Here is a 13,514-nt window from a genome sequence, read left to right as displayed (position 1 = left end):
AAATAAGATGATAATGTTTCCTTGCTAATTGAGAGCAAAAATGCTGAACTGGGTTAATCTTATTTCATAAGAATTGAAATGGTTCATGTGCAGCCCTTGCTGATGGCTCCAAAGGGCTGAAAGATTTTAGCCAGGTCTTCCTGGCTTGAGCATTAAGGAACTGCATTTACTATTTCAAATTGCATTTTTTTCCCTGTGACTCATTTTGTACATAAACCTTAAAATGTTTACTTGAAAATGATAATCTATGCTTATAGGTCATATATCCCAAATAAGACTCTTGGTAGTTTGTTCACACTCATCATTCATAGAGAAAACTACCTTATTTTCTCCTAAGTGAAGAGCTTCCTTATGCACTGCACAAGCACATAGCATTTTTATATAGTATGTTGTTTTTACTGTATTTCATAATAAATCAAGTTTGGATCTAGAGAAGAGCACGCCAGATTTTTATTTTGCATATCTTGGAACACTTACTGGCATAGCTTCTTAGTTTTTACTTCCTTATTTCAAAATATGTAGGTTTATCCATTGCAAGAATGCAGGTTTTAAATGCAACAATTTAGTTGTTTTAAATTTCAAAAATGTTTTACTTATACACCAGTTCTAAATGATTTTGCCATTTTCATATTTTTCAAATTTGGTACTATAGAGTGTGCACACTTTTATTTATTTTTTATTTTACATATTTTTATACCGCCCAAAACTTACATCTCTTTCAAGATATTCTAATGAAATATTTGTTTCTAAGAGTGACATCTTGCAAACTTTGTTTGTTTGCTTGCTTGTTTGTTTGTAACCCTTTGGACTGGTGTTAATATATAATATGACATGTGGATGAACATAAATGAGAACATACAGAGTTCCCCCACAAGTTCTGAACTTTGTTTAAAACCCTGAACAGCTGCTTCCAGTCAATTCTGAACTATATTTAGCAGGGGGAGAGCAATGGGCTCTCTCCAACCCCAGCACAGCATCCCTCCAGTGGCTGTTTCTGGTGTCAACCTTATGTTTCTTTTTAGATTGTGAGCCCTTTGGGGACAGGGGACCATCTTATTTATGTATGTTTATTTTTCTATGTAAACCGCTTTGAGAACTTTGGTTGAAGGCAGTATATACAATTTTGTAGTAGTAATAGTAGATGATGAACCAATCGACTGACTCAGTAGAAGGCAGCTTCCTATGTAACTTTACAGGCCATCATGTAGAACAAGATGCAGACATTGTATTTGGAGTAGAAATCCACCACAAGGAAGTGGGCATGGATGTGGTAATGTGTAGATCAGCCTTGTGATGCATTAAGTTTATTATTTATTTGTTACATTCCTATACCACCTACATCAGTAATCTCAAGGCAGATTACAGACTTAAAATAACAATTAAAAGAAACAGGAGTAACTAAAAAGAGCTTAAAAGAACCGAAGGCCTGATTTTAAAAGATGTGTCTAAGGTCCTCTTGAAGGCCACAGTAAAATCAACACATCTTGACAAGAGTGCCAGGGCATAGCAATGTGGCAGTGTCCTCTGAACTGAAGGCAGCTGCCACCCCAGCCATGCCACCAGCCCCATAGGTGCCGCCTCTTCCCTGGGCTTACCTCTTATTGCTCTCCTTGCAGTGGTGGTGGCCCCACCGCCACTGACTCAACCTCCTCCCCCTCCCTGCCGCTGTTACTGCAAATGCAGTGAGAGTGACAGTGGCTCCAAAAGCTCCAGGAGCTGCGGTTCCTAAGCTTTCCCATCTGTGCCCTATAAAAACATCATGGCGTGGCGTGGTGTGCTGGGCCCTGATGTTATTATAATTCCAGTGGCCAGGGAAAGCTTAGAACTTCTTGTGGCTCCTGGAGCATTATTATTATTATTATTATTATTATTATTATTATTATTATTAACACAGTAAGACAGGTGTTATTGACTGGTTTATTTTATCCAGACATCGAGTCCTTCTGAAGAACCTGGGATGGCTGAATTTTATTGTCATTGTTGTTGCTGTTGTTATAGATATCGTCGCAAAATATAGGCTGTTCCCAGTAATGTTGCCTTTTGTGATTGGCTGATGGTGATTTCTGTGGCCCCTATGGTGTTGAGGTGCTCTTCAAGTTGTTCTGGAACTGCACCCAGGGCGCCAATTACCACTGGGATTATTTTGGTCTTTTTCTGCCACAGCCTTGCAATTTCAGTTTGTAGATCTTTGTATTTTGTGATTTTTTTTCTATTTCTTTTTCTTCTCTTCTGCTATCCCCTGGTATTGCTATGTCAATTATTTTAACTTGTTTTTCTTTCTTCTCGACTACAGTTATATCTGGAGTATTGTGTGGCAGATTTTTGTCTGTTTGTAGTCAGAAGTCCCATAATATTTTTGCAGCCTGGCCCTGATGTTATTATAATTCCAGTGGCCAGGGAAAGCTTAGAAACACCACTTGCGACTCCTGGAGCATCATCATCATCATCATCATCATCATCATCATCATTTATTCAGTTTCTATACTGCCATTCCAAAAATGGCTCAGGGCGATTTACACAGAGAAATAATAAATAAATGGATCCCTGTCCCCAAAGGGCTCACAATCTAAAGCCATCGCAATAGTTGTGGCAGCACCTCAAGCTCCAGGAGCTGCAGCAGGGGTGCCTAAGCTTTCCCCAGCCACTGTGCACTATAAAAATGTAATGGCTGGGCACCAAGCACCAGGCCATGATGTCTTCAAAGGATCATTGGCCAGGAAAAGGACCTCCACTGCAGGGGTCTGCTTAGGACCCCCCTGCTGCTCTGGATGTTTTAGGAGCCACCATGGAGGTGGCAAGTGAGCAGTAGGCAGACTGGAGGGCCGGGGCAGGGGAACGTTGGCCCCATAGGCAGCCCCTGGCAGGGAGCAGCTTGTGTCATTTGCACATGTCCACTCAATTATAGCTCTGCCCCTGGGAAGTGCATTCCAAAACTGAGGGGCAGTTACAGAGAAGGCCTGACCCTGAGTCATTACCAAACCAATTGTCTTAAGAGAAGAACATGCTAAATACTTTCATTTGATGGCAGCTATTTTTCTCTGGGTTTTTTCCTTCCATATGCTGCTTCACAGATAGTGAAATAAAGGAATAGAGAATACAACCTCCTCAGGTGATCAGTGAGCAGAAGGAAGGACAGGTGTGTGTCGTGGGAAAACAAACAAGTTATGCTATTCACTCATATTAGTAAATGCAAAGTATTGTGCATTAAAAACAATCTATTTCAAATGTTATTGTTTCAATTGTTAAAAAAAGGAACGTTCTCTTTGCAAACAAAACAGTCTTTTGTCCTTGTTTAATAAATATCTCCGCTATATTTGACCAGCTGAAACGTTGAAGTAAAATCAATTCCCTGTCATTGAAAAGTCCAACATATTTTAATTTAAATTAATGAGTTGAAAAGGAGGTAACCAGTTAAATAGAGTCCAAATCATGAACTAAATGCATATAAATTGTAAGTTGGAAGTTCAGTATGGAAGACAGAGCTACAAAGAAGGCTGCTTTCCTTTTGAATAGTTGTTTGTAGGGTGGAGGACAGGTAAATAGGAAGATGTGGGGAGGCAGGAGAGAGCTTGCAAAGTACTAGACTTCATGGTCTGATTCATGTATAAAGCAGATCCGCAGGATTTCTGGGAAGTCAGAAAGCTGGTAGGGATGTGCATGAACGACTCGGGCAACTGCTGGCGGGGCAGGGAGCAGTTCCCTTAAAAAGCAGGGAAGCTGCCCCTTACCTGCTTGCCCACTGCCCTGCCACTTTTCTGGCAGCGCTGCCTGCTCTCCAAAAGGCCACAGGCGGCTGCGGCATTATTATTATTATTATTATTATTATTATTATTATTATTATTATTATTATTATTATTATTCGATTTCTATACCGCCCTTCCAATGCCCTTCCAGGCATTGTTCCCTGCAGCCTCTGCATGGCCTTAGAATGCATGTTGGCCATTTGTATGGTTGACATAAGATTACTGGCCATGAAAATGGCCAATGCACATGCGCGCTGGTGCCGCACAGAGGCTGCGGGGAACAGTGCCGCAGCTGCGCATAGCCCAAGCCAGTTCAGCACTTCCCCAGAAGAGGTGCCAAAGGAGGTGCACATTCCAATATGCTGGGAACCAGAGGTTCCCGGGAAGTGCATGCTTCCCACAGGTGTGCCGTCTGAAGTGTTACAGTGTTACCAAGGTTCGCCCAACTTCTGTATCGAGGATTTAATGTTGGGCGAAAGAAGTTAGGGGAGTCTTGTTAACGCAGCATGGGAACCAGCAGTTTCAGATGACACGTCTGCTGGGATTGTGCGCTTGTTGGGACCCTCCAGTTCCCTAGAGAGAATTGAAAACCCAGAGCCGGAGAACAGGTGTGCCAACAATATGATCCAGTTAGTGGGGGACAAAAAGCTCTTTCCTGCCACTTACCTTATTTGCTATTGTTTTGTAAGCCTCAGCTTCATTAAAAAGTGACTCCAGTTCTGCCTGAAGCACTTCCACCTGATTGCATTTCATTTTGCCTCCTGTGGTGAGCCAATTTGCTCAGCCTATCACCTTTATCCAAATCATCCCAAGCTGCTGGAGAGGCTCCAGGGATCTACATTTCTGCGAAATATTTATCAAAAACCAGCACTTGTGAAACATGCAAACCAAATTACAGTCTACTTTTCAGTGATGGCCTTCACATTAGTGGAGTGACTTTAGAATAAATGATTTAAGTGATCAGTTATGGTTCAGTTTATATTCATTTCCTTCAGATTCTTACAACAATAAATTATGCTGCTTTCCTCTTTTGCTTTGGTTTTAGATGCTTGCAATGTTTTGAGGTTCAGAGAACCGCTAGCTGGAAGTCAGATCATGGTTCGTGCTAGAGCAATGCTGTGGAAGTGCCAACATGCTGTTCCAGGTCTTGCTCCACTTCCCACCTGCACAACACTACTGGGACTGCCTTTTAGACTGCTCAGCAGCCCCAGTGGGTCCCTAATGCCAGTGATTCACTGTGCAGAATGTCAGCCATGTGTGTTAAGACAATTTCCATACTCAAAGTAGAACTAAATCCTTTTAATCACCTGAATGCAGATCAGAGTTCTATTATCCTGTTTCGCCATCTCCAGTCTGCCTGGGATGATTGCTGTCATTAATTTAAGGAGACCTAAGGAAAGCTACTGTTCTGTTTTCCCCTTCTCTATATGTATGTATGTGTCAGTTGCTTACTTTAGTTTGGAAATATTTGTCTCTTCCATCACAGGTAATCAGCGAATTTGAAGCTTCTCCTGACTCATTTTCCTATCGAATCCCCAATCTGAGTCGGAATCGACAATACAGCGTCTGGGTGGTAGCTGTGACAGCTGCAGGAAGGGGCAACAGCAGTGAGATTATCACCGTGGAACCACTAGCTAAAGGTGAGGAGCTGGTGTTCAAATGATGAGCAGAGGATGCCACTTAATGGCATGATTTGAGTTGGAAGTGACCAAAAGGCCACTATTGTAAGGCAGACTATAGCCATCACAGATCATCCTGCACATGCCTAACCTAATGTAGAGTAGGTTGCCTGGTGGCAACTGAGAGAACCAGACTCTACCTTTTAATGGTGAAGTAGAAGGTTGTGTGGCTGCCATACCTTCCCCCCCAGTTTTCCTCAGATCTTTCTGCTAAATTTCCTTTCAACAACCAGGGCTATAACATTGCTCCCAAACAAGTGAGGGATGAAATTCTAAAGGTAAGAAGTCCAGTTCTTTGGTTTGTGGCCTGGAGCTTTTCCAAATAGCATCTGAATGCAGCTTCACTACGCTTAGGCTGAATCATTGACAGTGATGTCAGGACGGTGACTGAAGGTGCCATTCATACATACAATGGCATTATTCACCATTTTTTCCTGACAATTTGCAGTATGTTTACAATTAGTATGTTATAAGTGTGCTTTAAAAGGCACACTCTGGTGCAGTGCTCAAAACGGCTTAACTTTAGGCACTTTCTGCCACAGTCAAGCTGTCTGGGAATGCTCCTGGCAACCTAATGACATTATGCTACAAATGGACAGTCGGCATGCTGCTGAAAGGTCCTTACCCAGCAAATAGCTCAAGTTGGCACAGGCCATGAAGAAGGCAAAGAAACCCCCCAGGCATTAGGAACTCAAGAATCCCAAATTTAATCATTAAGGTTGTACATCAGAATTGATGGTTGGATTGGACTGGATTGTATTGGATTGCATCCAGTCCTGATTGGAGTGCATTGGTTCACATAAGAACATAAGAACAGCCCTGCTGGATCAGGCCCACGGCCCATCTAGTCCAGCATCCTGTTTCACACAGTGGCCCACCAGATGCTGCTGGAAGCCACAGACAGGAGTTGAGGGCGTGCCGTCTATCCTGCCATTACTCCCCTGCAACTGGTACTCAGAGGCACCCTGCCCTTGAGGCTGGAGGTGGCCCACAGCCCTCCGACTAGTAGCCATTGATAGACCTCTCCTCCATGAAGTCATCCAAACCCCTCTTAAAGCCATCCAGGTTGTTGGCTGTCACCACATCCTGTGGCAGAGAGTTCCACAAGTAGATCACGCATTATGTGAAAAAGTACTTCCTTTTGTTGGTCCTAGACCTCCTGGCAATCAATTTCATGGAGTGACCCCTGGTTCTAGTGTTGTGTGAGAGGGAAAAGAATATCTCTCTCTCTCCACTTTCTGCACACCATGCATGATTTTATAGACCTCTATCATGTCTCCCCGCAGACGTCTTTTTTCTAAACTAAAAAGCCCCAGGTGTTGTAGTCTTGCCTCATAAGAAAGGTGCTCTAGGCCCCTGATCATCTTGGTTGCCCTCTTCTGTACCTTCTCCAGTTCAACAATGTCCTTTTTGAGATGTGGTGACCAGAATTGTACGCAGTACTCCAAGTGTGGTCGCACCATAGTTTTGTATAAGGGCATTATAATGTTAGCCGTTTTATTTTCAATCCCCTTTCTAATGATCCCTAGCAAGGAATTTGCCTTTTTCACAGCTGCCGCACATTGAGTCGACACTTGCAATGAACTGTCAACCACAACCCCAAGATCCCTCTCCTGGTCCGTCACCGACAGCTCGGATCCCATCAGCGTATACTTGAAGTTGGGGTTTTTTGTCCCAATGTGCATCACTTTACACTTGCTAACATTGAACCGCATTTGCCATTTTGTCGCCCACTCCCCCAGTTTGGAGAGATCCTTTGGGAGCTGCTCACAATCCGTTTCGGATTTCACTACCCAAAAGAGTTTGGTATCATCTGCAAATTTGGCCACATCGCTGCTTACCCCTGTTTCTAGATCATTTATGAATAAATTAAAAAGCACCGGTCCCAGTACAGATCCCTGGGAGACCCCACTTCTTACTACCCTCTATTGTGAAAATTCTCCATTTATACCTACCCTCTGTTTCCTGTCTTTCAACCAGTTAGCAATCCACACATGTACTTGTCCCCTTATCCCATGACCGCTAAGTTTCCTCAGGAGTCTTTGATGAGGAACTTTGTCAAAAGCTTTTTGGAAGTCCAGGTAGACTATGTCAACTGGATCACCTTGATCCACACACTCGTTGACACTCTCAAAGAAGTCCAAAAGGTTGGTGAGGCAAGATTTACCTTTGCGGAACCCATGCTGGCTCACTCCCAGCAGGGCCTGTTCTTCTAGGTGCTTTACAATTTTATCCTTGAGGATGCTTTCCATCAATTTGCCCGGAACGGACGTTAGGCTAAATGGCCTGTAATTTCCTGGATTGCCCCTGGATCCCTTTTTGAAAATCGGTGTTACATTTGCTACTCTCCAGTCCTCTGGTACAGAGCCCGATTTCAGGGATAAGTTAAATATTTTAGCAAGGAGGTCGGCAATTTCACGTTTGAGTTCTTTGAGGCCTCTTGGATGGATGCCATCCAGCCCTGGTGATTTGTTAGCTTTCAGTTTTTCCAGACAGTTTAGAATATCATCCCTTGTCACTTCTATCAGCTCTCTAGCCTCCATCCCTAAAAAGCCTGTTTCAGGAACAGGTATGTGCTCAGTATCCTCTGCCGTGAAGACAGACGCAAAGAACTCATTCAGTTTCTCTGCAACCTCCATATTCTCCTTAATAATCCCTTTCACTCCCTCATTGTCTAATGGCCCAACCGCCTCCCTGGCAGGTTTCCTGCTTCTGATGTACTTAAAGAAGTTTTTGTTATTCCCCTTGATACTTTTGGCTAAATGTTCCTCAAACTCTCTTTTCGCCTCCCTTATTGTCACCTTGCATTTCTTTTGCAAGAGTTTGTGTTCCTTTCTGTTCTCTTCATTTGGACAGGTCTTCCAATTTTGGAAGGAAGTCTTCTTCCCTTTTATGGCTTCTTTGACGGTACCCGTTAGCCATGTTGGCATCCTCCTGGACTTAGTGGTTTCTTTCCTCCTTTTGGGTATACAAGCTGACTGGGCTTCTAGTATTGTGGTTTTGAGTAAACTCCATGCATTCTGGAGCGAAGTGACTCTCCTGATTTCCCCCCTCAGCTTTCTTTTCACCATACTCCTCATTTTGGAGAAGTTTCCTCTTCTGAAATTCAAAATGTCTGTGTTTGACATCCTTGGTGATTCTCTCCCCGCATGTATGCTGAATTTGATGGCACTGTGGTCACTGTTCCCTAAAGGGTTGATGACACTGACATCACGCACCAGGTCCTGGGTGTCGCTCAGAATTAGGTCCAAGGTCGCCTTCTCTCTTGTTGGTTCCATGACCAACTGTTCTAGGACACAGTCATTTAGCGTATCTAGAAATTTGACCTCTTTGTCCTGACTTGAATGTGAATTTACCCAGTCTATGTGTGGGTAGTTGAAATCACCCATAATTACAGCCCTGCCTCTCCTTGACGCCTCCCTGATTTCCTCCTGCATCTCCCAGTCACTGTCGGCATTTTGATCTGGAGGGCGATAGCACGTCCCCAGTAGCACGATTCCTTTCCGGCCTTGTATAGTCACCCACAGGGTTTCTGTGGAGTACTCCAGTCCACTTAGGTTTTCTAGCTTGTTAGATTCTATCCCTTCTTTAACATACAGTGCTACCCCTCCTCCAAGGCGCCCCTCCCTGTCCTTTCTATAGAGTTTATACCCAGGGATAACAGTGTCCCACCAGTTCTCACTGTTCCACCATGTTTCTGTTATGCCCACTATGTCTATTTCTGCGTTAGCAACCAAGCACTCCAGCTCACCCATCTTGGCTCGGAGGCTTCTGGCATTGGCATACAAGCACGTATACACTGAGACTCTCCCCTGATGTATGCTATTCTTTTGACTCTTTGACCTGCTGGCACAGGCTCCCGTCTACTCTTTATGCAGTTCTGCTCCATCCCCTTCTGTTTTATTTGAATTCACCAATGTACATCGGTATTTTGCATCAAAACAATCAAATAGTGCAATTGATTTGATGCATGAGGTCAGCTGGGTTTGGGATCTTAACTCTTAGCAGTGTGGTAGTTTTTTTTTTAACTGAAGAAAAGCTGTTGCCTCTGTGGGAACAGCAAGGGGGCATCCTCCCCCCGCCCCCTGTAATGCACTGGGGAAATGATGCAACATAATGATGTTGCTTTCTCTTCAGGGCATTATGTGGAGGGGACTGCCCGGGAGAAAAGCAACATAAGACAATGCTGTTATTGCCCACAGAGGCAGTAGCTTTTCTTCAGAATGGAAAAAGAATGGAAAAAATAACTGTGCTGCCACCAGGAAAGGGCTTCTATCCAGTCTGATCCGGTGCAGGTTATTTCAGACAACCATGCATTGGACTGGATTTAGTTGGTCCTCATGAACATCAAACCAGATGATTCTAGGTAAAATTGCCCAATAGAACTTGTATTGAATCTGATTCAATGATTGGTCTGACTCAATGCACAACCCTATCCATTATGTTTAAAGAAAATGCATTTCTAACCCTTCTGATTGCAGTGATAAGTTGGAGTAGAGGTTAGCAAAGTGTACTGCTGCATTGTTGAACAAGTTGCTTACCCCTGAGACAGAATAAGCAGGTTTCTTTTGATGGCTCTTCAGAATTATCATGAGTCTAGTGCTTCTGGTTCCTCACTGGTATCTGCTAGCAATATAATGGAATTTCATTAGCTAGGCTTCGTTTACTTCTCTTCCTTTTTGATCAGTAGAACTGTGTGTGTGTGTGTGTGTGTGTGTGTGTGTGTGTGTGTGTGTGTGTGACTTTAATTAATTTTTTTACTAGAACAATTCTCTTGAGAAGTTGAGACTTTTCCTTCCTTTAAAAGACTGTGAGCGCCACAATTTCAAGATGATCATATAGCACATAGAATAATTTTTTCTTCCCCCACCCTTTCTTTTTTATGGATCCCAGCAGTCTCCTGTCAGCCTACTGAAGCAATTTCCCTTTGCTCTTTAAAAACTGCTTTGTATGACTTTCTTCCAAATATTAATCAGACAGGATAAAAACCTACTGAGATTAAACATTCTGGTTATGTTTGATGCTAATGCCTCCTCCCATGTTTGTCTAATTGGTGTAAAATGGATTCTCGGCCCTGTGGTCTGTTCTTTCTTATAAGCTGTTAGTACTAATCTGCGTATTTGATTGAAGTATGTCATGACTGCAAATGTGATTCTTGGTGGTCTTCTGTTCTAATTTTTCCCTGCACATTGCTTATTAATGTTATTAAAGAATTATAATTATTTTATTGGACAGAATAAATGGTGTGAATAGAACACGATCCATTCCGTCCTGCGTACACAGAGCTATTCATTGGGCGTTCACACTAGCGATGTGCATGAAACAATGGAGGCGCAGTCTGGCGCCGGCCAGGGGGTTTGCACTTACCCCTCCCGCCGCTTTCCCCCCGCCGGTGCTCTGTTTCCCCCGTTCTTGTCCGGAAATACCGGAAGTAACGAGCGTGCGTGTGCTGTATGCTCGTTACTTCCGGTATTTCCAAACAAGAACAGGGGCGGGGGCGGCAGGGAGGAATACTGCTGCCCCCAAAACCTTTCATTGAAACAGAGCGCCGGTGGGGGGAAAGTGGCAGGAGGGGTAAGTGCAAACCCCCTGGCCTTAAAGGGAGACCCCAGCTGGCGCCGGACTGCGCCTCCATGGTTCCATGCACATCCCTAGTGTGACTGCCCAACGAATAGCTCTGTGTACGCAGGACGGAATGGATCGTGTTCTATTCACACCATTTATTCTGTCCAATAAAATAATTATGATTCTTTAATACCATTAATAAGCAATGTGCAGGGAAAAATTGGAACAGAAGACCACCAAGAATCACATTTGCAGTCATGACATACTTCAATCAACTATGCAGATTAGAACTAACAGCTTATAAGAAAGAACAGACCACAGGGCCGAGAATCCATTTTACACCAATTAGACAAACATGGGAGGAGGCATTAGCATCAAACATAACATTTCCCCCCAGTGGGGGGAAAGCGGTGGGAGGGGTAGGTGCAAATACCCCCACCCTTAAAGGGAGACACCCCCCTGCCACCAGACCACCAGACCAGCCCAATTTTGAACTGGTTCGGAGGCCTCTATAATGGCCTCCGGACCGGTCCGTGCACATCCCTAATTCACACAGAATTGAGCCCTCTCACCTCCCATGAGACAAAGTAGTCTCCTCAAGTAGTGGATTATTGGGACACTAGTGGGATAGCAAGATGCCCCCCTGCCTCCTTCTGCTGCTCTGAAATGGCCCTCCTCTTCCTTTGCTGCAGCAGCACCTATTGCCTCTCTCATACCCCACTGATTTGCTTAAGAAAAAGAGGACAGAGCAGAAGAGGAAATGTCAAAAAGGCATTGGAGTACCAGAGATGTTGTATAGAGCATCTCCAGTTCTCCACTGCTCTTTCAACATTTTCTCTTCCATTCCTTGTTCCTTTTCATAACCAGTCCAGTGGTGCATGAGGGAAGTGCAAAATGATGCACACCAAATTAGGCAATAGTGGCTATTGGTGCCGTGAAGAAACCGAAGACAGTGGTGGACCTGGATGTGCACATGAAAGTGTGGGGGGAACAGAATCTGGTCCCTTGCCTCAGGTGTGCAGAGGTCTTGGGTTGCCATTAATGTGCCAGCAATGCTCAATCATGTCAGAATAACAATGTACGTTAACTATTCTTGCAACCATGAGCCATTCAGTCCAGACCTCTGTTGTTAATGTACTCAGTTGTATTGACTTTTGAAATGATGCTAGTGTCCAAGTGATTTCAATGAGAGCAGCTTATGCTGGACCTATCCTCCTCGTATATTCATAAGGAGTAACTGGCACAAGCTCAACTCTCTTAACTAAAATCAGTGGCAGACATCTTGACTAAGTTTACTTAAGAACATGAGAACAGCCCTGCTGGATCAGGCCCAAGGCCTATCTAGTCCTCCATCCTGTTTCATGCAGTGGTCCACCAAATGCCTCTGTGAATCCCACAAGGAAGAGGAGAGAGCATGCCCTCTCTCCTGTCGTTGCTCCCCTGCAACCGGTATTGAGAGGCATTGTGCCTCTGAGGCTAGAGGTGGCCCACAGCCACCTCCAGATAGACCTGTACTCCATGAATTTTTCTAAGCCTCTTTTAAAGCCATCCAAGCTGGTGGTACAGTATTCACCACATCTATGGCAAAGAATTCCACAGATTAATTTCGTGCTGTGTGAAAAGGTACTTCCTCTTGTCAGTCCTAAATTTCCTGACCTTCAGTTTCATGGGATGACCCCTGGTTCTAGTGGGGTGTGTGTGTGTGTGTGTGTGTGTGTGTGTGTGTGTGTGTGTGTGTGTGAGAGAGAGAGAGAGAGAGAGAGAGAGAGAGAGAGAGAGAGAGAGAGAGATTTCTCTCTGTCCACCCTCTCCACACCATGCAGAATTTTATACACCTTGATCATGTCTCCTGTTAGTTGCTTCTTTTCCAAGGTAAAGAGCCCCAGATGCTGTAGCCTAGCCTCATAAGGAAGGTGCTTCAGGCCCCTGGTCATTTTGGTTGCCCTCTTCTGCACCTTTCTCAGTTCTGCAATTTCCTTCTTAAGATATGGTGACCAAAGCTGTACGCAATACTCCAGATGTGGCGCACCATAGATTTGTAGAAGGGCATTATAATATTAGCATTTTTATTTTCTATCCCCTTATTGATTGATTGATTGATTGATCGATCGATTGTTGAATTTATATACTGTCTTTCATTAAAAACAATCTCAAGGCGGTTTACAAAAGTTAAAAAACATACAAGAAAATGACAATAAAAATATTAAGCTAAAAATATAAAAACAAACCAAATTTAAAATCTATAAAATACAAGCATAAAAACTATACATGGGTAAAAATACATAGAAGCATCAATAAAAACAATCATGTAAAAGCCTGGATAAAAAGCCAAGATTTAACAAGCTTTCTAAAAACTGTGATGGAGTTCGAGGAGCGAATGGACACTGGGAGAGCATTCTAATGACTCCTAAGCATGGAATTAGCCTTTTTCACAGCTGCCGCACACTGAGTCAACACTTTCAATGAGCTGTCCACCACAACCCCAAGATCTCTCTCCTGGTCAGTCACCAACATCTCAGATCCCATC

At 43.7% G+C, this 13,514-nt stretch overlaps 1 protein-coding gene across 5 annotated transcripts in view; it reads left to right on the top strand.

Annotated features, from left to right (window-relative positions):
* Window positions 1-13,514, top strand: part of DSCAM (DS cell adhesion molecule) — a 579,300-nt gene that overhangs the window by 480,164 nt on the left and 85,622 nt on the right. For all 5 annotated transcript variants that reach the window (XM_053310684.1, XM_053310683.1, XM_053310686.1 and 2 more), the window contains one exon: window positions 5,230-5,383. In XM_053310684.1, the coding sequence (XP_053166659.1) occupies window positions 5,230-5,383 (154 nt within the window). The remainder of the gene's footprint in view (window positions 1-5,229; window positions 5,384-13,514) is intronic.

The sequence above is a fragment of the Hemicordylus capensis genome, chromosome 3, assembly GCF_027244095.1.
Source record: "Hemicordylus capensis ecotype Gifberg chromosome 3, rHemCap1.1.pri, whole genome shotgun sequence".
NCBI classification, from domain to species: Eukaryota; Metazoa; Chordata; class Lepidosauria; order Squamata; family Cordylidae; genus Hemicordylus; species Hemicordylus capensis.
The sequence above is the reverse complement of the archived record's forward strand: the minus strand, read 5'-3'. Positions and strand labels throughout refer to the sequence as shown.